A 23,553-nucleotide genomic window follows, 5' to 3' on the forward strand; every position below is an offset into this window, starting at 1 on the left:
AGGATTAACAAAGAACACGTAAACGGAAATGCTTTCGTCGGACTTTTAAATAGACTTTGCCGTATCCTGTACATTAGCCCCCGATGAGGTCTCACTAATTTTCCTCCTTCCCATGCCGGGCAGGCATAATTTTTCAGCCTAGAAATGGCCGCAAGGCGTTCCGACAGACAAATCAGACACACAGACATAATGATGTAGTCAGACTTAAAAACACGTTGTAAAGAATGTATCTCGACTTGTCAACCTTGTCGCTAACCATTGCAACAAAATTTGTTCCATTGATCTTTTTTAAGTTTAGAATCCAAATACTGTTACTTTCTAATTGCCGCAATATCCTGTTGGTCGTGCAACATACCGACTTACTGACTCCACTACACTATAGTGGTTGTAGTTGTAGTTATGTTTCCTCTATTTATTCTATATCATTCAGTATTAAATATTCAGTACGTACGAATAGTAGTCATACATTCTAGAAGTAACTGTCTGCTTTATCTAAATCAATGTAAACCGTAACTTCCATATATTTGTACTACCCTCCCCCCGGAACTCCCTACCATTGAGTCTATTTTTTTTTTGTCTGTCGGACAAACCGACTCTAAAAATTCGCTGTCCGGCGAGCGTCGCTTCTCCTCCAACCAGAGCCAACATCAAAATTTGTGAAAATACTGAAAAGCAATGTTTGATTTAATTCTCTTTTTTTTAGTTCTAAAGCTATCATTGACTTAGGATTACATGGTAATCTCTATTGCTAGTGACTAATTCAAACCTCCCCCAATTCCCCCCTCTCCAAAATTTATACAATTCATTCATCATCAACGATACCCATTTCCATTATTAAATTGTATAACCATTTTAAATCATCATGCTTAGAGCTTTAAGAAGTGCAACCCCTCGCACTCAATTATTAAGAAAAGTTCAATTAAATGTACAACCAAATCTTTTAAGACAATGTCGTCGTAGTTTAGCAACTGGATCAGACACTTTTTTACAAGGTAATAATTCAAATTATGTTGATGAAATGTATGAAGCTTGGAGACAAGATCCTTCAAGTGTTCATGTTTCATGGAATGCATATTTTAAAAATATTGAATCTAATAATATTCCACCATCTCAAGCTTTTCAAGCTCCTCCAACCATTGTACCAACAGTTACTGGAGGTACTGCTGGATTTTTCAGTCCTGGTCAAAGTTCTAATATTTCTGAAGATGTTGTAACTCATTTAAAAGTTCAATTATTAGTTAGAGCTTATCAAGTTAGAGGTCATCAAAAGGCAAAAATTGATCCTTTAGGAATTTCATTTGGTGAAAATATTGATATTCCAAAAGAATTAACTTTAGATCATTATGGATTTACTGAAGCTGATTTAAATAAACAAATTACTTTAGGTCCAGGAATTTTACCAAGATTTGCTGATAGTGGTAAAAAGACTTTATCATTAAAAGAAATTGTTGAAAATTGTGAAAAATTATATTGTCAATCTTATGGTATAGAATATGTTCATATTCCTTCAAAAGAACAATGTGATTGGTTAAGAGAAAGAATTGAAATTCCTCAACCATTTAAATATTCAACTGATCAAAAGAGACAAATTTTAGATAGATTAATTTGGTCATGTTCTTTTGAATCATTTTTAGCTACTAAATTTCCAAATGATAAAAGATTTGGTTTAGAAGGTGCTGAAGCTGTTGTTCCAGGTATGAAAGCTTTAATTGATACATCAGTTGAATATGGTGTTGAAGATATTGTTATTGGTATGCCACATAGAGGTAGATTAAATATGTTATCAAATGTGGTTAGAAAACCCAATGAATCAATTTTTTCTGAATTTACTGGTTCAAAAGAATTTGATGAAGGTTCAGGAGATGTTAAATATCATTTAGGTATGAATTATGCTAGACCAACTACTTCTGGTAAACATGTTAATTTATCTATTGTTGCTAATCCATCCCATTTAGAAGCTGAAGATGGAGTTGTTTTAGGTAAAACAAGAGCTATTCAACAATATAAACAAGATGTTGGAGAATATAAAAAGGCTATGCCAATTTTATTACATGGTGATGCAGCATTTGCTGGTCAAGGTGTAGTTTATGAAACTATGGGATTTGCTAATTTACCAGCTTATTCAACTGGTGGTACTATTCATATTATTGTTAATAATCAAATTGGTTTTACAACTGATCCAAGATTTGCTAGATCAACTTTATATCCATCTGATATAGCTAAAGCATCAAATTCTCCAATTTTCCATGTTAATGCTGATGATGTTGAAGCATGTATTTTTGTATTTAATTTAGCTGCCGAATGGAGATCAACTTTCCATTCTGATGTTATTATTGATGTTGTTGGTTATAGAAAGCATGGTCATAATGAAACTGATCAACCAGCTTTTACTCAACCTTTAATGTATAAAAAAATTGCTGAAAAGAAATCAGTATTAGAATATTATACTCATCAATTAGAACAAGAAGGTACTTTTACAAAGGAAGATATTGATGAACATAAAAAATGGGTGTGGAATACTTTAGAAGAATCATTTTCTAAATCAAAAGATTATCAATCAACTTCAAGAGAATGGTTAACAACTCCTTGGGAAGATTTTAAATCTCCAAAAGAATTAGCTACTGAAGTTTTACCTCATTTACCAACTGCTGTTGATGAAGAAATTTTAAAGAAGATTGGTTCTGCAATTTCTGAAGCTCCAAAAGGATTTGAAATTCATAGAAATTTAAAGAGAATTTTAAATACTAGAAAGAAAACTGTTGAAACTGGTGAAGGAATTGATTGGGCTACTGGTGAAGCTTTAGCCTTTGGATCTTTAGCATTAGAAGGTTATCATGTTAGAATTTCTGGTCAAGATGTTGAAAGAGGTACATTTTCTCAACGTCATGCTGTTTTACATGATCAAACTTCTGAACAAACTTATACTCCATTAAAACATTTATCAGAAAATCAAGGAATTTTTGATATTTCTAATTCTTCATTATCTGAATATGGTGTTTTAGGTTTTGAATATGGTTATTCTTTAACATCTCCTGATGCTTTAGTTCAATGGGAAGCTCAATTTGGTGATTTTGCTAATACTGGTCAAGTTGTTATTGATCAATTTATTGCTGGTGCTGAATCTAAATGGAAACAAAGATCTGGTTTAGTATTATCTTTACCTCATGGTTATGATGGTCAAGGTCCAGAACATTCATCGGGTAGAATTGAAAGATATTTACAAATGTGTAATGAAGATCAAAGATATTTCCCAGCTCCTGAAAAATTAGAAAGACAACATCAAGATGCCAATATGCAAATTGCTTATCCAACAACTCCATCTAATATTTTCCATTTATTGAGAAGACAAATGCATAGACAATTTAGAAAACCTTTAGTATTATTCTTTTCTAAATCTTTATTAAGACATCCATTAGCTAGATCAAGTTTAAGTGAATTTACTGGAGAATCACATTTCCAATGGATTATTGATGATGTTGAATTAGGTAAATCAATTCATGGTAAAGAAGGAATTAAAAGATTAGTATTTTCAACTGGTCAAGTTTATGCTGCTTTACATAAAAAGAGAGCTACAATTGAAGATAAAGATACTGCATTAATTAGAGTTGAACAATTACATCCATTCCCATTTGCTCAATTAAGAGATTTAATTGATTCTTATCCAAATGTTGAAGATTTAGTTTGGTGTCAAGAAGAACCATTAAATATGGGTGCTTATTCTTTTGTTGCTCCAAGATTTGCTACTACTTTGAAAGAAACTACTACTCAAACTAATTCTTCTATTAGATATGCTGGTAGAGATCCTTCTGCTTCTGTTGCTGCTGGTTCTAAGGCTATGCATATTGCTGAAGAAGACTCTTTCTTGAATGAAGTCTATCAAATTTAATTGATTTAATTACTTATACATACTATCTACTTTTCATCCATCCATCCAACCAACCAAAACAAAAGTGCATGACTTGCTCATTCTTGCTTGATTTCTATTTAAATCGTTTGTTTCTTTTTTGTCTATTATAAAATTTAGAGCTTCTATATGTCAATATCGTTTTTCAATTATTCTATTGATATTTCCATTTCTCTAACCCCCATTGTTATATTAATATTATGAGTAAATCTATTCTATATTCGTATTAGCATCGATAATATATTGTTATTATTTATTAGTATTATTTATTAGTATTATTATTATTGTTATTATTGTTATTATTATTATTTATAATTGTTACTCATTAAGGAGGTGGGTGTGGAGTTTGACTTATTCCGAAGTGGAACTCGGAACGGAAGGCCGAATTTTGTCAGAGACAAAAATAAAGCCCAGTTCAACGGATTTGGTCGTCTACTTCCATCAGTAACCTCGTGTAAATGGCCATTGGAGGAATCCGTTGATGACTAATTGGTCTTGATACATCATAGGCATAGAAGCTTAATCCTCACTATCCTTTCAATTGCATGACTACTATACTTATTAGAGCTATTCTATCGGTAACTTATATAGTATTAAAGTTCATCTATTAAGTTCCCCACATGACAAAATTATTTTTTTTTTCTTTTTTTCCTCCTTCTCACTTTTTGCAACCTCAAGCTGGGTCCGGTAATACATTTATGCGCCAGAATGTTTATCCGATACTCGAGCTTTAAACTTGTTCGGACCTGGGTAAATGAACTAATTCTGAGCTTATTACTAAGTGATAAGGCATTATTGGTTTTACATCATGACAGGAGTCGCTACTGATTTAAAGTAGTCTGTTCGGAAAAGGTTATATCAGTTAGTGTATATATATATTTACATACATCCATTTGAATCTTCATTAAAATATAATACTTTTTATCTTAAGTTTATATTCTACAATCATGTCTCCCTCAAAGACCAATACCAATACTACAATTTATTCCGAAACTGATACATCATACTCTATCATTGAGAAAGCTCCAATATCACTAGATGTTATAATAGTAGGAGCAGGTTTAGGTGGATTGACCGCAGCCATTGGATTAACTATGGCTGGTCATAATGTTACCGTTTTAGAACAAGCTCCTCAATTAGGTGAAGTAGGAGCTGGAATTCAAATCCCTCCTCCATCTCTGAAAATCTTAAATTCAGTTGGATGTCTTGATAAAGTATTATCCAAATCCATTTTACCTCATGACTTTAAGATTTTTGGTTGGAAAGATGGTAAATGTCTTTCTCAACAGAATTTAATTCCTTTTGTAATGGATGAATATCATGGTCAATATATTCATATTCATAGAGCTGATTATCATCGTTCATTAGTTGAACGTGCTCAAGAATTAAATATTGATATTATATTAAGTGCTAAAGTTAATCATATTGATTTTAAAACTAATACTGTTGGTACAACCAATGGTAATACATATAAGGGAGATCTTGTTGTTGGATATGATGGAATTAAATCTCAACTTCGATCCTTTATTCTTGGATATGAAGATTTACCTTATAATACTGGAGATTTAGCATATAGAGCATTAATTGATGTTGAAGAAATGAAAAAATATCCAGAATTATTATCTTTTCTTTATGAAACTCCTAATATAAACTTTTGGTGGGGTCCAAAATGTCATATTGCTGTATACTTCTTACAAGGAGGGAAAACATGTAATGTTGTTGTATTAAGTCCTGATACTATGCAAGAAGGTGTCTTTGTAGAAGAAGCTACCAAGGATGAATTAATTGAATTATTTGAAGGATGGGATCCAAGACTCCTTAAATTATTTGAATTAATTCATCATACTTCTAAATGGAAATTACAAAACCTGAGAGAATTGGCAACTTGGACTCATCCTGAAAGTAATTGTATTATATTAGGTGATGCTCTGCATGCTACATTACCATATTTAGCTAGTGGGGCATCTTCAGCTTTAGAAGATGCGGCAGTATTATCAGGATTATTTAGTCATATTGAATCTAAACTGCAAATTCATGATTTATTAGAATTAACTGAATCATTAAGGAAATGGAGATCAACTCAAATTGTTCAAGGGTCAACACAATGTCAAAGAATATATCATTTACAAGATGGTGAAGATCAATTAAAGAGAGATTCTAAATTAGCAGATTTACCACCAAAGATTGGATACCCCAATAGATGGGCAGATCCAGTATTTCAAAAATTTCTTTGGGGTTATGAAGCATTTAATGAAGCAGAAAGAGGTTGGAAGGAATATAAATCTAGGGGTAATAAAGCTGTTAAGTATTTTGTTGATAATTTATATGATGATGCTCATTTATAAATTATTCATTTCATTTAATTTATTTATATAATTTTATCCATATATTTAGTTAAATAATATATAATATAATATGATGAACTAAACATAAAAAGCCGATATCCTGTAGCACAATAGTAAAAGTAATAGTAGAAATAATAATAGTAATAATAAGAAGAAGAAGAACATTAACAACAATTAATAAATAAAATAGTTGCAAAATATTTTGCATTTTTTTTAGCCATTTTTTGGAATTTTAGGAATTAAACAGTTTTAGAGATTTTTCAATTTTTATATTCATTCAATAATTCATTATTGGGTTGGACTTGATCAATATTCTTGACAAATTGTGGTAAACCAGATTGGATTGATTTCATAACTGCTTCAATACAAAGTAAAGCTTGTAATGCATCTTCACCGGTACATTTAACATAGGATTCTTTACCTGTGATAATGTTTACAAAATGATCAAGTTGTAAGTCAAATGGTTTGGGTTTTTCCTTTGTTTTGGTGGTGGTTGATGATGATTCAGTAGGACGAGTCGAATTATGTATTGGACTATACTCTTTATAATTTGGTGATGGAGATGGAGTTGGTAATAATGTATTTTCCATATCAATATCAAGTTCATTATCTTCATCTTCTTCTTCATGATCCATTTTTAATTGTTCAGTAACAATGGGCTTCAACCAAGATCTGGCATCATCAAAATTATTACTCATTGAATTATTAATCAATTCATAATCATCTTCAAATTCATTATCCTTTTGATGATATAATTTCATATCAGGTACTGATATTGTACCATGAGATCCAAATATTCTATAAAATCCATGAACTTCTTCATTAAATGGTACAGTTGGATTTTCACCTGTTCCAACTTCAAAAGAAAATGGTGAAGTTACATTATCTGAACAAATAAAAGTTCCACAACATCCATTAGCAAATTTTAAAGTTAATGCTGCACCTTCATCAACAAGATTAGAATTTTCAATTGAATTAGGTGAAATATTATTATTATGATTATCAAATCTATCAATTCTTTGTTTAGATAATAATTCAGCATATACTTTTTCAATGGGACCTAATAAATATTGTAATAAATCTAAATCATGAATAAGATTAATTAATAATGTACCACCACCTAATTCAAGTGAAGATCTCCAAGGTTTTTCAAGAAAATATGAAGGAGGTTTACATAATGTCCAAGTACCTTGAATAGCAACCAAATGACCTAATTTCTTTAAATTCTTTTTAGTAGTAATAATATAAGGATTAAATCTTCTATGATGACCAATTAAAAGATGAATATTTTTGGAATGACAATAATCAACAAGAGTTTTACAATCTTCAGCAGTTGGTGCTAAAGGTTTTTCAACTAATAAATGAATACCTTTTGAAGCCAATTGTAATCCTAAATCAACATGAGTATGATTTGGAGTTGCAATAATGGCTGCATCAGGATAAGTTACACCTTCATTATTAAATTCACAAAATTCAAATAATTCAGTTAAATTTTTAAATAGACGAGTATTAAATTGTTTAGATACTAATGGACCCTTTGCTGAATGATCTACAATAGCTAGTAATTGACAATCAGGTCTTGATACTATATGATCCGCATGTCTTGGACCAATTAAACCAGCTCCAATTACAATAAATTGAAGTTTCTTATTACCACCATTATTATTTGAATTGTTAGAATTGTATGTCACATCATTAAAAGAAGGGATTGAGCCCATAGTACGATATTATTTAGATAGTTAAATGAATGAATAATACTAATAAGATCAAAAAAAAAAAATGGAAAACATATATAGAAGTATAAACAAGAGGATACACAAATCTATTTATAATTACAAAAGAAAATACTACTAATGTAGCCGATAAAATTTCAACGCATGTTACCAACCCTACTGAATTCCAACAAGTGATCAGTTACTTTTAGTTAACAGTGAATTTGCCCCTAACTAGTTAAAATTTTGGTGAGATTTATTTATGAATGTGGCTTTGTGTAACTAGCTTATCTATGGTTATTTATTTTCAAAAACCTTATGGACCGGCAATTCAGTACAGGACCATTGTATGAGCAGATGTCTCGTGTGGTGATCATTACTAATTTCTGGGTACCACGCTAGTGACGAAGTTAGTTACGGGGGGGTAAGGAAAGGAGTGGGTGTGTTATGCCAATTGATCCCTAATTAGACTTATTCGTATACTAACTTACAGATTCTAGATTATATAGTAAACCGACTGTTATTTCTTAATTATTCTATACGAGCAGAGATTGGAGCCATAAGGAATCACCTATCAATGTTACCCTAATTGATTATGGAACGTATATGTACATAACGTCTGCTCCCTCCATTGTTTTCTCCAATTGTACCTCTTACTCCTTCCTTAACATTCTCTTTGCTTTAGCTGTGTCAACCATGTTACACAAACTACATTGTATACTTAAGGTTGAAATCCGCACTTTTTGTGAGCCCCTTTTGTTCATCTTATCTATATCTCCAGCTAATTCCTTATCGCCATCGCCGTTTTTGTTGTTCTCGGCCGGAAGTACGAATGCGAACAATTACGTCATGGTTTTCTCGTACTGTAAACTATTATCCTTTACGAACTAACTACGATTGATGCCGTAGATGTTTACGGATCGTCAAATTGCAAAACATACAGGTTTATTACTGGCGGCTTATGACTTTTGCATCCAATTCTTAATAATCATACATTTATTTTGAATATATATTACAGTAATCATTTCTATGTAATTTACATCTTAGCTTTAACAACTTCATTATCTTGTGGTTTATCATGAAGCTTTCCATGACCATTCTGCAGTAACCGATCACTCATAAATAAATTCTCACAAACGTGATCAATAACTCCCCACCCATATCCATTAGCAAATCTTCTTCTAACAATTATGTTATTGTGTGCATCTGGTGGCAAGTGAACTAAAATCTTTCTCCAATTTAATTCTCCCGTATGATATTTTCTGGCAATCCTAACTTGTTTCTTTAGTTTCCAATCATGTTTTAAAGTCCAAGTAAACAAAAATTTATGCTCTTCATCTTTTTCATTCTCAGGTTTGGGTAAGTTCTCAAATTTATAATATTTATCATGAAATATAACTGCATTTCGACTTTCTGGATTCATGATAAAATTAGTTGAAGGTACTGGACATATTATAGCATTAAGAGCTGATTCAACAACATTTGCTCTTGGAGGAATATTAAGTGCTGGTTCAGTATTAGTGGTAGTAGATGCAGTACCATCAGATACAATTGTAGTATTTCCTATATCATCCTCTTCGTAATCATCATCATTTTCATATTGTCTAATACTATCAGAATCGATCCCTTTCGCTGATATTCTTAAGAATTTTCTTTCTCTACTTGTTAACTTACGTGAAGCTGTTGATGAATGACTTGGTTTCCAACCCAAATTTAAATTTAATATATCACCAATAGCTCTAATCTTATTAACCAGTTGATTCTTTAGCTTTTTACCTTCACCTTCACCATTAGTATCATCATCTTCTGGAACTTCAGTTATTGTATTTGTAGATGTATTTGTTTGAATTGATGCATTCAGCGAAGAAGAATGCGTATTAACTGGATGATGTTTCTTAATTTCATTTACATCACCCAAGGCCTCATAATCAAGATATAATAATGCTGCAGTTCTCAATGGAACAATTCCATCATTCACAGCATTAGCATAAATCGTTAATTTTTTAAATTTACCTAGAAATTCTTGTAATGGTGAATCAGGAAGGATTTCTAAAATTGGTTTCAAAGACATATCATCACTTGTCTCTCGTTTACTCTTTAATGATAAAAATCTTTTTGAAAGTGTTAAATCACGACCGGTCTTACCTAATGTTCCAAGATCTAAAAACCATGATAAAAAGAAACTTATTTCATTCAATATACCAAGTAATGGACTTGCTAAAAATATAAGATTTTGAGGTTGAATCTTATGATCATTAAACCATGTTATACCTTTAGTTAATAAGATATATCGTATTGCATATAATTGAACTAATCCACCTAAAGAATGTCCCAAAAATGAAATTTTCTCAATCTTATAAGGACATTCATGTTCAATATATTCAATTAAATATTTACCCATATTCTTTCCTAATTTTTTAACACCTCTTTCTGTTTTACCTGCGTTACCGGCATAACCTCTAATTAATACATTCTCAGAACTATTATTCATTAAAGTATCTCGAACATAAAGTAAATCAGCCGTCAAATTTGAAAATATCCCATGAGTCACTATAATTAAATGGATTGGATGAGTTGGATCTCGTGGTGGTTCATTCCATATTTCATCGGTAGATTTCTTCTCAACGACAAGTTGTGGATTTATTGAATGATTTAATTCTCTCTCTTTAAGTTTATCAATTTCAATAGCACTTGCTCCACCAGTTGATAAACTTGTTAAGGTATATTGAAGACTATTCATATGACTTAATTTTTTTAATTTTTGCATATCATCACCAATCATAAAATCATAATTAATTTCACCTTTTCTATTAATGACTATTTGACTTATTATATCAATTTCCCATTCAAAACTTTCTGGTTCTGATTCTGTTTCTGTTTCTGTTTCTGACTCTGTTCCATTTTGTTCATCTGTCACTCTTGAATTCTCATTGAGATTCAATATCACTTTGAAGGACTCACCTGGCTTGATATCATTATTGAATCTAACTTCCTTATTGAATTCGAGATTATCTGGGTGAAACTTTTTCCTCGCATTATAATTTCTCGGAATAACATGACAATATAATATAAATGGACCATTTATTAAATGTATAGCACGAATTGGAGGTCTTTCAATATTTTTCAATCGGAAGTATATTTGATTTATACTTGAGTCTAACCTTGTATATCTCACACGATATCGATTTACTTGGCCTATCTTTAGTACATCCTTGTCACGATACCAAAGATATGGTGCGGCCGTTGGCATTCTATTTAATTACAGTTATTATATATACGTCTATATGAATTATATGTGAAATAGTAGAGATTTTTAACTATTTAGTATACTGTACTAGCCATCATCACTATGGGAAGACGCGGGGCAGAGATTGAAAAATCACGTGCTAGTTTAGCCTAGCCTAGCCTAGCCTTTGAGTTTATATTGTTTATGTTATTACAATATATACCGTATACCTCACCAGTAACTATTCCATAGTTAATTGATCAATAAGTAGGTGATTGATATTGAGTATTCGAAGTAATGTAATGCTTCATAGATATTAACTATTTGGTTTTACTGGGTGTGTTGTGGCTCAGTTAGTTTAGATGAGCCTGCATTATCAGGATCAATGTTTACTAGCGCTAATAGTTTCATATATATTAATAATATAGTAACCTTATAATTAGCTTTCGGTAATATATAATTTATAAACCTCTTTAAATACATAATTATTAAAACTACGAAACATCTAATCGCACTTAACTTCGATATCGGATAAATACTATTCCTGGGATAGGCAAAATAAACCTCCATATACCTAATTTGGAATTAGTGAGTGAGTGGCCGCTAAATCTTTTTTCATCTCACTATGGGGTAGCAAAAAATTCTAACGAACCGGTAAGATTTACTGTTATGAACTAAATTAACTAAACAATTACAACTAATTATGAAGTTTTGATGAATTTATTTCTAAGGTTTGTAACTTGTACTTTTTTCCGTTGATCTAGCTTAAGTCATTTGTATTATTTTTCATTATCTTGTATCTTTTATGAGATATTCACAATCATTAGATCAAATGGATAAGCAAACCCCAGTTATAATCACATCTACTCAACCTTCTATTAGTACTAGTAGTTTACATCGAAGAGTTTCTTCTGGTTTCAATGATTTGATTCCATCAAATCCTATTGTAGGATCAATGACAGAGAATTCCATCTCATCCACAACTAATACTAATACTAATACTAATAATACATCAACAAAAGTTAATCAAGGTAATCGTTCAAGAGAAGTATCGGTCACTTCATTACTGGATAGTGCATCATATGATTCTGAACCTCATTCTTTTTCAAGTGTCACCTCAATCGTATTGATAGGTTTACGAGGAGTTGGGAAACTGACATTATCATTAATGGCACTGGCTGCTTTAAAATTTAAACATATCGATGTAGAAAATTGTGTTCTGGAATATACAGGTATACCTGAAGCTATATTCATTAATAGAGTAACACTTGAAGAATATCGAGATATTCAATATAAATTAATAAGTCAATCTTTGAAAGAAAATGAACATGATAATTGTATTTTTGTATTACCTTCATCATCAATTGATAATTTTAAAGTCATTGAATATTTGAAAAAAAATTCGAAAATTTATTGTATTGTAAATATTGAATGTGAAGAATTAAGAATTCTTAATTATTTAGATTATTCAAATGATATTGAAAAGGGAATTCAAATCATTCAATCAAAAGTTTTGAAATATAGATCAGTTTCTGATTTCAATTTCTTTAATCTTCATTCTGATTCAGATTTAAATATAATTAAAAGAAATATGATATCTATAGGAGGATCTAATGGTTCTGTTTCTCAATATAAATCTGAATCTGATTATGATCATAATTATTTACTTTTAAAACCATTAGAAAAGGAATTTGTACAATTCTTAACTTTTATTATAAAAGGTTCAAATTCAGCTTCTACTATATCTGGAGATTTACATTTAAAACTTTCATTAAATAAAAAGTTTTCTCTGTGTCTCCAAATTATTTATCCGGAAATATTAAATTTAAAATTATGGGATAATATAGATGAATTTATTTATGGAGTTGATGCTATTGAAATTAAAATTGATATCCTTGAATTAAAAAGAAAATCAGTGAGTCCTTATTCTATTGTTAATTTTGAAGAATTTATAGCTCAATTAAAGAGATATACTAATTGTTCATTACCATTATTATTAAGTATTAATAATCCAATTATTGAAATCAATAGATTTATGAATTCAAGTAATAATTCCGATATAAGAGCCGAAATTTATAATTCATATTTCAATACTCTTTATTCAATTGCAAAAGTTGCTGTGGATTATATACTGGTAGATCTTAGTATTTTCTTGTATGATGATTCTATAAGTAATCAAGATTCTTCATTAATAATTGATCATTTAAATCAAATTAGAGGAAATACTCAAATTATAGGTTCATTTGTTTCTCAAGATCTGGAATTTTGGGATCTTGATAATAATCATTTAAAAGGTATTACTACTGGTCTTGATATAGTTAAATTATGTGAAAAATTAAAAATTAATCATTTAAGATTAACATCAATTGCTACAACAGTTTCTGATAATTTTAAAGTATTTGAATTTACAGAATATTTAAGAATTAAATTTCCAAATTTAAAAGTTTCTGCTTTTAATGATAATGCTTTAGGTAAAGTTTCTAAAGTTTTTAATAATTTCTTAACTCCTGTTGATATTCCTATTAATAATCCATCATTAACTGCATTTCAAATTCATGAAGCCTTATATTCATCATTTTTATTACCTGATTTAAATTTTTATATAATGGGAAGTGATGTATCACAATCATTATCACCTGCCATTCATAATGCTGCTTATAAAGCATTAGGTTTACCTCATACTTATAGTGTATTTGAATGTTCTACATTAATGCCATATCTTGCACAATTAGTTAAATCTCCAAATTTTGGAGGTACAGCAATTATTATGCCATTTAAATTAGAAGCTTTAAAATATGTTGATACAATGTCAAATCATGTTAAAATTATTGGAGCTTTAAATTCAATTGTTGCTGAAAGAAGTCTTGAAAATCCAAATGAAATTATAGGTATAAGAGGTGAAAATACTGATTGGTTAGGAGTAAGATTATCATTAATGGATAATATATCTCCAATTAATGCTGTTAGTAAAAATAAAACTGCTTTAGTTATAGGAGCTGGAGGTATGAGTAGATCTGCTATGTATGCATTAATTCAATTAGGTTATCAAAAGATTTTATTATATAATCGAACATATACAAAAGCTCAAGATTTAGCAAATTATTTTAATTCATTATCACCTATAAGACCTTCATCTTCTTTATCAACTGGAGAATATGATTCTAAAATAGATGATTTAAAATATTTTGAAATAATTTTATTAAATGATGATGAATTTAATGGAGGAATAATTCCTAATAATTTTAATTATCCAACAATTATTATAAGTTGTGTACCAAGTTCAGATAGAATTACTGGGAAACCAACTAATATTCAATTATCAATTAATTGGTTTAAAAGTCCTTCTGGAGGAGTTGTTCTTGAAACTGGTTATGATCCTTTAATGACTCCAATTTTAGAAAGAGCAACTGAATTTAAAGATAAAGGTTGGGTAGCAGTTAATGGTTTAAATTATCTTTATGCTCAAGCATTAGCTCAATTTGAAATGTTTACAAATAAACCAGCACCTCGAGCATTAATGAAATCCATTGTTATTGAACACTATAAAAGAAATTATAATTAGTTTATTTAGTTAGTTAGTTAAATGTACATTTATTTAATTAATCAATCTTTTCCTTTGAATATTTGGCCCTTAAAACTTTGTATACAGCAGTCATCTTAAATTTCTTAAGTAAAATATTTTCAAGAATAAATCTTGGACACCAATATAAAATATAACCTAATAAACTTGCCATTGTTCCACGATAATAGTTTAAAGTACCTTGTACTTTAGATCTTTCAAAATCATTAGCAACTCTTCTAGCATATTCTTCTGCTGACATTGGATTATTTCTAGCAGCCATTTCTTGTCTTTCCTTAAGAGCTCCAACCATTTCAGGAATATTATAAATTGAATTTGGTGGTAAAGATCTTTTATCTGCAATATCAGTTTTAACACCTCCAGTAATAAAATTAAGTACTCTAACATCGAATCCTAACATTTCAATTCTTAAAGTTGCAGCATATTGATGAATAGCAGCTTTAGTTGCTGAATAAGTACAACTAAATGGGAATGGAACAACTCCACTTACAGAACCAGTAAATCCAATAGCTCCTTTGGCATTAATAACTAATGAACCCAATTCTCTAACTATTCTCATTGGTCCATAAACATTGACTTCAAAACATTGTTTAATATATTCATCACTAACATCTAATGCAGCAAATGTACAAGATTGTCCTGCATTATTAAAAAGAATATCTAAATATTTATCACCTGTTTCTTCAATAATAAATTTTTTGGCATTTTTAACACTTTCTAAATCAGTTACATCCAATTTAAAGATTATAATTCCATGATCCTTTAATGATTCCATTGGTTCTAATCTTCTAGCTCCAGCAAAGACTTTATAACCTCTTTTGGCAAACTCAATTGAGATTGCATATCCAATTCCTGATGATGCTCCAGTAATTAAGGCAACTTTTTGACGTTTTTCAGACATATTGTGATCTCTGGTCAATTCTGCTTCTAAGTCAATTACTATTATTTTCAAGTTATCTATTTCAAGTATCTGAACTTCTTTTTTTTTTTGTAGCGAGATCGTGGGGTGTTGATAAACCTAAATACCGAGGAGGAGTAAGAATCGAATGGTAAGCTTTGTTGTATAGTTTTTCTTAAAATCTTCAGAGTTTAATTTAAGTTTCACCCTATTCTGAATGCTACCTATTGGATAGTAGTACTATAATGAGTATCTCAACTAAATTTGTTAGTACTATCAGTATAAAATGTATAACAAATGTCCTCTTGGCTGTGAAAATCCGCATTTCACTCTTCCCCTCTGGATATAGGATAACAATTGGTGCGCAGATGTAGGTGGCGTAATATCGAGAGTTTGAAGAAATATATGACGTCTGAAAATGATCTAAAAATAGCATACTGATATCGGAAACGGTTTAAGGTGAAATAAATCGAGTATGCGGGAAATCAAATTCAAGAGAATATTGCTGCAAATAATGATTTTAGTTGAGTTATCACTAATAAGACTAAATAGTACTCCATAGTATTAATGGATTATAGAGCTATACATCAGCATTAAGTTCTAGTGACATATCAATCACATGAGTTTAACCAGGACAATAGTTTAAATAAATAGAATAAGCTCGTATAACCCGAATCCCGTAGTGAAACAGCCATTTTATTAGAATCTCAGTGATTGTAAGGGAAAAATAAGAGAGTAGTCAAACTCAGGTACTTAGAAAACTTAGCTTATGATAAAATGAAGAAAGTTTTTAGAAAGATTTCCCCTATCACATATTGAAAGAAAAGTGTTGGATTCACCAACAAGTGAATAAATAGGAAATTCAAAAAGTTAGAGATATTTTGAAAGATCAAAACTATTGAGTCTTATGAAAGTATTAGAAATTGAATAGTGAAACTTCCATGTTTGCAGTATCAAAGTCATTTGATCCAAATGCTTGGAGAATTAATGAAAAGTATCCATATATGATGATTTCTTACCACTGACATTTATGTGTTTAATCTGATTGTAAGTAGGAAATGATATATATTTACAAATGAATATAGTCTTAATATTTACAGGGGCTAATAGGTCTATTTGTTAAGTTCGTCTAATAATTTATCCTCATAAAAATAATGCATAAATTTTACTGGCTTCTTTTCATTGGGTCTAGTGATATGCAAAACAGGTACGTCATAACAATAAGCATCAAACCACTTCTGATTCTCTGGTTTCATGATATCAACAATCTCCAAATTGATTTCTTTGTATTTCAATGAATCATTCTCTAAAGTTCTTCTTAAAATCTCATGAGCATTGGTACATAACATACAAGTTTTCTTCGTGAAAAATGTTATTGATGGCTCTATATTTAAAGCAGTTGCAGTACTATTCAATCGTCTTATAACCAACGTATTACTTGGATGTATTTTCAATCGCGATATCATTATGTAGTCTGAATAAGCTTCAAATGTAATAGAAGTAAATTTAGGTATTAATCAGAAATTATGAGAAAAAAAATTTGGTTAATTAAATTCTGGCAAAAAAAAAGAAATGATTCTGCCCAGGATCGAACTGGGGACGTTCTGCGTGTTAAGCAGATGCCATAACCAACTAGACCACAGAACCTTTTCTTGTTTAAATTATTCTCACTTCTCGCTCTTGACATTTTAATTGTGATCACGTGATTTTCATACTTAACATAGTCGGATTTAGCCTCGAATATTTACTTCCGGTTACCGGTTTTCATCTTTCTTAGTTATAAAATTCACAATCTCTATAGTTTCAAATTGGTCCTATCTCCTCAACCCAAGTTATACAGTACTCTTGAGCAAAATTGAAGATTATACTCCAATGGATTAAATAATTTTAATATTTAATGGAATTAGTACAAATACTTTGCAGCTTTTTATGTGATTGAAAGCTTGTCAAGTGAATAAATGATTGCAAAAACTTGAGAGAAAGTTGTAACAAGCAGAAACTCCCATTTCATCAAAATTATTAGATGTAAAATGTAGAGATTAAGTTGGATTGTTTATGTAGATGAAGAATCGAGTGCATTGCCTCTGTAGACTGTACAACTGGTTTATGATGTATAGGTATCGATTAGCAAGAGAAGCTGGGTAAATATTAAGTGGGCAATTGTAGTAGTCCACAATTGAAAGAGGGAAATAAAGAGCTTCTGCCATATAACTCAACTAATTGAGGAATGTAGATAAAGGTGGTCGTGGCAGTCCACATATTCAGCCAGGGTGGTTGGTGCTGGGGGATGGGGCGCAATGGCGGCCATGTCCTAGCTGGTCCCAGTGCAATTCTTCCAAACGGTATGAGTGCTGCAGTTTTGCAGTGGATAGAACATGTAAAGGAGAGTAATCTAGACCGACCAAGTATTAGGATTGACTATTTCTGATTCCTAATGGGCTCGACTCCGACTTTTGAATGAGTGGTTGTCGACTAGAAGCATAAACTGTTGCCAATCTCTCCACCTCCTGAGGGTGGTATATTGATTATAGTAGTGATCTGACTCAGGTTGAGTGATGCTAACTAGAGAGGCACTATGGCTTGGCTGATGTAATTTCAAACCAAGCTTGAAAACGTAGGTGCTCCCTCTGTTGAGACCTCATCATGTTGAAGCTGGACTTTGATATGAAGAAGAGTCCCATTTGGAAATCATGTCAATACTTGATACCAAGGCACCGTTCCCAGAAGGGAGACGGTCCTCGTCTTGTCTGTAATGAATTTTTGGAAACGATCTCGACTGAAAGTGGTATTCATCTATAAGTAAATTGGGAATAGCTTTAGCCCACCGTCTTTTTAGCTGCCTTTCTAGGTCTGTCAAACCATAACCACTATGTTAGCTGGAGAATGAAAAGTTGAATTGTGAATGTATTTGAAGTGTGGCTTCACCAATGCATTACCCTTTCAATATCTCTTGGTTGCATCGGGGTATGATGTTCTCCAAAATTTATCTCACAGAATATATACAGATTCTAACCTTTAGCTTTAAGGTGATGCGGTAATTGAGTTAACATGTCATGACTTAACAGCTGTGTAAGTGTCACAATATATGTAGTTAAGGTTGTGGAGCAGTAGTCCTACGTAGATAATATCTTCTTCCATAGCATGTTTGTCTGGAAAACCAAAGGTTGGAACTCTTGGATCATTGAAATAATATAATTTAGATTATCTGTATTAAATGGGAGATGGAAGCTACTTCTAACTTCCTTATTTCCTCTTGTAAAATGTTGTTATCTTTCTTTTCATTAAGGAGTACACTAAGATCACCGGCAAAAGCTAAGCAGCATTGATGAGCTTTGTCGAGTCCCTCGCTGCAATGAATAGGGAGTAGATCAAGTATCATTTATGAAGATTTGAGTTTTCTTGGTGACTTTTTAAAACTTGGACTTTTCTAACCAATGAACTTTTCAATTATAACTTAAACCATCTTATAGTGGTGAATAGAGAAACTCTATTCATTCTATCAAAACTGAAAGAAGTTATTATTCCGGAGTTATAGTGCCGAAATTTGAAAAAAATATTAATATTTGTTAAAAAATAAACAAAATCCTAGTAGTAAATACATGTGTTTCTTTGAGTTATATTTAAACAAGCAACAAAATAAGGTCCAAATATAATGCACCGTTGCATATAAAGTGTCAAACTTCTATAATAATTTCTGTAGTAAAAAAAGAGGGGGTGGAGAAAAAAGAGACTCCGAAGTCGGAAATCTTTGAAGATATGTGTGCTGCAAACTTAACGGGTACAGCTCTAATGATCGATTTATTTTAGTTAATTTCATACTTTGTCAAGAATATTAAGAACAGAGCTATGATTTGGGTCGTCCAAGTATGTCAAAGTTATCTATACTAAATAGATCTTGGATACTGAAGAACCTCTTATTTGAATAGTCATTTTAAATATGATCATTTTCGGCTTGCCATAATCCGTTGCAGACTCCAAGAGAAATCACTCGTGATAAGTATGTATACTTACTTATTATAGAAGCTAAAGCATAAGGATCTGCACCTTATATTTTATTTTAAATTTTGTGTCTTCATTTTACTGCAACCTTTTTGGATCTGATGGAACAAGCATCAATGTTACATTCCAAAATAACGGCCAACATGGAAACACTAAATATCTGACTTAATCATGCCCAGTTATTATGATGCATGCATAATTATTTGATCTCATTATGTAAAGAAATTTATATAAATGAACGAAAAGCCATCTGTTGACTTAGCTCTTAGATAGGCATACTCAAAGAAAACATGCCTCTAATTTTAGAAAATGCTTCAATTTCTTCGGTGTCTTCCTCTTCAACTAATATCCAGGACCCAATATTAACTAGAATAAAATATTCTGGAGAATCAGGAGAATATGTGATAATTGGAGATAATAAATATCACAGGCATGAATTAATGCTTGCTCTAACACAAGTTCCTCAAATCAAATCTAGAAGTGATTCAAGGAAGATTCATTACAATGCAGTCCCTCTTGGTCTCTTTGCCCTTTCAACAACTATATTTGTTCTCTCTTTATTCAACTCCAATGCAATGGGAATTACTATTCCAAATGTTTTCATATCTTTAGCCTGTTTTTATGGAGGTGTAGTTCAATTCTTTGCTGGAATTTGGTCATTAATAGAAGGAGATACATTTTCTGGCACGGCTATGATCTCATATGGGGCATTTTTTGCAAGCTATGCTGTGATATTTATCGATTCTTTTGGAATTATTCAAGCATATTCAAACAGCAACCAGTTACACAATGCAATTGGTTTTATCTTCGTTGGATGGTCCATTTTTACATTTTTATTATTTATGTCCACCTTGAAATCATCATGGGAATTGACTTCTTTTTTTCTCCTATTGTTAGTCACTTTCATTCTCCTAGCCATCAGTCAATTTTTGGGTGAAGCTGTTGGCTTAACCAAAGCTTCTGGTATAGTGGGAGTCGTGACTTCAATTTCGGGATGGTACAATGCCTTTTTTGGAATGTCTACCAGTCAAATTTCTTATATTCTGCTTAAGAATAATCGAATGCCATCATTTTCTTTTTGGTAAGGTGGTATAGCACTGTGACGCGGCTGCAAAAAATTTCAAGCAACACAACTTCAAGATATATGTAAAAAATAGACAACCTTTATTGGTCGATGCAGGTAAGTTTAGCGAATGTCAGAATCATGTCAAGTTCTTCTGCTTTTGAAAACGTCTGATCCACAAACCAAATCAGCCTTATAGATTTAGAATTCTTCATATCTCGTTTTAATGCACGTTTCGAATACATCTAAGAAGGAAACAACTATCACGACAAGACTAGTAGTCCTCTATATCTCCAAACTTTAGGATATAACTAGTATTTTAAAGAATGGACATTGGTTCTGGTGGAAATAGCAATTCGGAAGATTTCTGCAATACCGGGTTTTTTCTAACATCATAAATTCTTGCCATTATTTAGATAAAACATCTCTGTTATAATTATGTCTCTCTTGGGACTTATTAAACAATTTCTAATCAATTATCCTGAATCAATATTTATCTACCCAATAGCCTGCAGAGACTATACAGTAGGTATTGACTGGTATGGTCATCCGGTGTCTTAACTTATGGGATCTTGAAATACAACTACAACTCTTATCAGCTGTCATACAGTCTCTTTACTAGTGGATAATTTGTCTAAATGGCTGATATTCGTTTGGTCCTAATTCAACAATATCAGGTAAATTGAAGTAACAGTAACAAGGAAATTTCTTGAGGATAGACTGGCTGTAATTATCTTGTGGTCTCAAGAAGTAAAGGTTCTTAACTGAAGTAAGTAACTATTTCAGGAACGAAGATAATAACTGGGCAAATAGTCACTGAATTATTCTATAAGCAACATACAATTTAGAATTGTCTAAATCACGAACAAATATAACTCTTACTCTCTTTTTCAATATGTTATATTTGAAGTATTTCTGTAGCTATTTTGGCCATGCAGCTTAGTAACAAGCAAGATTTCTACTGTCCAGGAATAGTTGGTCATAAGAAAATGATTCCCAATATCATTTCTTCTTCTCCCTTAAACATTTTTTAACATTTCAGATTTCCTATGCTACCTTTTTTGCTTTCATGCATCATAGGAGACTAATTAACAATACCTTTTTTTGTCAATCATCTTTTTCCAAGTGCATTCAGCCACTTACCCTTATTTTCTTAGGAATAAGTAGCTATGAATAGGAGTCTGAAAAAAAGGGTTAGTAAATTGATCAAAGCTCAGCCAGCACAGCATACTTCTGGCTCCAACTAATACTACCTACCTAAATTGTGATAAGTGATACTAACAGAGAAATGGATCTTACTTATAATCATAGCAGGATCAAAAAAGCTTTGTTTTTGAAATATAATCTGATTGGCCAAATTTGGTTCTTAAATTTTGACCAAACTATTGTTCTAAGCTATTTGGTTTTTCTTCAATCCAAGTTGCATATTTTGGAGATGATTTTGCACCCATTGTTCCTTTTTTCATTGACCTTCCTGGTCCAACCTCCAACAACAGTTCAACATTAACACCGTTATCTTATAAACATAAGGGCTAGCTCTCTCAACTAGCAATTGATTTTAGTTAAATAACCAAGGATATCTGTTGGTAAGAAAAAGTATGCCATTGGCTGAATTCATTTTTCCAGCATGATTATCATGTACTAAAATTTGATCAATTTAATGACGATATAGAAATTGTTCCAATAAATCAAAGTCAGCATGAAATCTTTTACCTTTTTGAATCTCTTCATTAATTTTAATTAAATAATTCTAATAAAGCATTAGAACAATACTATGAACAATCCTTAGGTATTTAGATAATAAAATATTTTCTTTATGACTTTTTCGCAAAGTATCGTGCTATACCATATTGGTCCATTCAAAAATCCATCAGTGCCTCTTCCATTGAGTAATCTATATCTTTGTTTTTTTTTGAATGATATTTATTTGGGATCGTGGGCATACTTCCTAATGAAGAAATATAATCTAGGGATATAATATTTCTTATCAGTCTTTTAACCATATTTTGAATATGAAATGGGCCCCGAATTAGATTATTAATTTCTGGTCCCAGTAGATTCAAGTTGAAAAGAAAACAATTCCTTATTTATATCAAGTGATAGAGTTTCCCTTTGATTCAGCTGCATCTATTAAGGAAAGGGTCCAGGCTTAACATTTGTTCACATGTTGAGCTTGACCCGGATTATCATACTTGCCTCACAAGTAACCAAGATATATATAGGGACTTATCACATAAGGTAGACTCCTTTCAATCATAATAAAGTGAAATAATAATTTTGTAATTTACCTTCCAAATCCTAGAAATTTTGAGCTATGGAAAATCAATGTACCAAAAGAAGGAGAGAAAAGTCAATAGAATAATTCTATCAAGCTTTTAGATAATAACTTTTCATCACACCTCCCTATTATTATCAGATAGATACCGTCTCCTTAGAATTATTACTTATAATCACAAATGCTCAGAATAAATCAGTCATCTAGATGTTTTTAATTAGGTAATGAATGTAGCCTAAGAAGGCACGAGTTAAATAATAAAATAGTTACTTTAAAATGACTTATGTCTAATAACTTATGATTTAATGATTTTAGGAACATTTGATGGAATATTTGATACCAATCAATGACCTCCAAGGAGTGTAAATACAACAAATTCAAATATCAACACATTCAAATCTTAATAATCAAATTTCAATGGTTTTCTTCTACTTTAACTTGAAGTAAACAGGCAGCAATTTTAAGTTGATTATATGTAGCAACGATTTTGTCAATCTCATAATTCAATCATATTGAACTATTATAGCCACTATAGGAGCCCCTCCAACTTA

The 23,553-nt window shown here is 31.1% G+C and overlaps 8 protein-coding genes and 1 non-coding gene across 9 annotated transcripts; 4 read left to right on the forward strand and 5 right to left on the reverse strand. All coding sequences in view use genetic code 12, as the record gives it.

The window, feature by feature from the left end:
- Positions 1-862: 862 nt before the first annotated feature.
- Positions 863-3,886, forward strand: KGD1 (alpha-ketoglutarate dehydrogenase; the record flags this gene model as incomplete). The annotated part of the gene is made up of 1 exon (XM_064879908.1): positions 863-3,886. The coding sequence occupies one exon, from the start codon at positions 863-865 to the stop codon at positions 3,884-3,886; it is 3,024 nt and encodes a 1,007-aa protein (XP_064738399.1).
- A 705-nt stretch (positions 3,887-4,591) lies between these two features.
- On the forward strand, positions 4,592-6,249 carry RJT21DRAFT_105533 (salicylate hydroxylase; the record flags this gene model as incomplete). The annotated part of the gene is made up of 1 exon (XM_064879804.1): positions 4,592-6,249. Exon 1 carries the CDS (start codon positions 4,852-4,854, stop codon positions 6,247-6,249), a length of 1,398 nt encoding a protein of 465 aa, XP_064738400.1. The 5' UTR covers positions 4,592-4,851.
- Positions 6,250-6,287: 38 nt separating this feature from the next.
- Positions 6,288-8,029, reverse strand: RJT21DRAFT_120133 (Gfo/Idh/MocA family protein). Its single transcript, XM_064881641.1, has one exon. It carries the CDS (start codon positions 7,965-7,967, stop codon positions 6,510-6,512), a length of 1,458 nt encoding a protein of 485 aa, XP_064738401.1. The 5' UTR covers positions 7,968-8,029; the 3' UTR covers positions 6,288-6,509.
- An 886-nt stretch (positions 8,030-8,915) lies between these two features.
- Positions 8,916-10,877, reverse strand: RJT21DRAFT_120135 (uncharacterized protein). Its single transcript, XM_064881642.1, has one exon. It carries the CDS (start codon positions 10,741-10,743, stop codon positions 8,998-9,000), a length of 1,746 nt encoding a protein of 581 aa, XP_064738402.1. The 5' UTR covers positions 10,744-10,877; the 3' UTR covers positions 8,916-8,997.
- A 1,265-nt stretch (positions 10,878-12,142) lies between these two features.
- RJT21DRAFT_130410 (uncharacterized protein) lies at positions 12,143-14,749 on the forward strand (the record flags this gene model as incomplete). The annotated part of the gene is made up of 1 exon (XM_064883002.1): positions 12,143-14,749. The coding sequence occupies one exon, from the start codon at positions 12,143-12,145 to the stop codon at positions 14,747-14,749; it is 2,607 nt and encodes an 868-aa protein (XP_064738403.1).
- Positions 14,693-15,484, reverse strand: AYR1 (acylglycerone-phosphate reductase; the record flags this gene model as incomplete). Its single annotated transcript, XM_064881643.1, has 1 exon — positions 14,693-15,484. A coding segment is annotated over one exon (698 nt), but the record flags the coding sequence as incomplete, so codon positions are not given.
- A 955-nt stretch (positions 15,485-16,439) lies between these two features.
- RJT21DRAFT_32028 (uncharacterized protein) lies at positions 16,440-17,316 on the reverse strand. Its single transcript, XM_064884154.1, has one exon. It carries the CDS (start codon positions 17,129-17,131, stop codon positions 16,778-16,780), a length of 354 nt encoding a protein of 117 aa, XP_064738405.1. The 5' UTR covers positions 17,132-17,316; the 3' UTR covers positions 16,440-16,777.
- Positions 17,239-17,312, reverse strand: RJT21DRAFT_t91. Its single transcript has one exon. It is a non-coding gene; the product is annotated as a tRNA-Val (tRNA).
- Positions 17,317-19,713: 2,397 nt separating the features above from the next.
- Positions 19,714-21,118, forward strand: RJT21DRAFT_32035 (acetate uptake transporter family protein). The gene has a single exon (XM_064884155.1). It carries the CDS (start codon positions 19,955-19,957, stop codon positions 20,747-20,749), a length of 795 nt encoding a protein of 264 aa, XP_064738406.1. The 5' UTR covers positions 19,714-19,954; the 3' UTR covers positions 20,750-21,118.
- Positions 21,119-23,553: the final 2,435 nt, after the last annotated feature.

Source organism: Scheffersomyces amazonensis (genome assembly GCF_036850825.1).
Source record: "Scheffersomyces amazonensis strain UFMG-HMD-26.3 chromosome Unknown RJT21scaffold_3, whole genome shotgun sequence".
NCBI lineage: Eukaryota > Fungi > Ascomycota > Pichiomycetes > Serinales > Debaryomycetaceae > Scheffersomyces > Scheffersomyces amazonensis.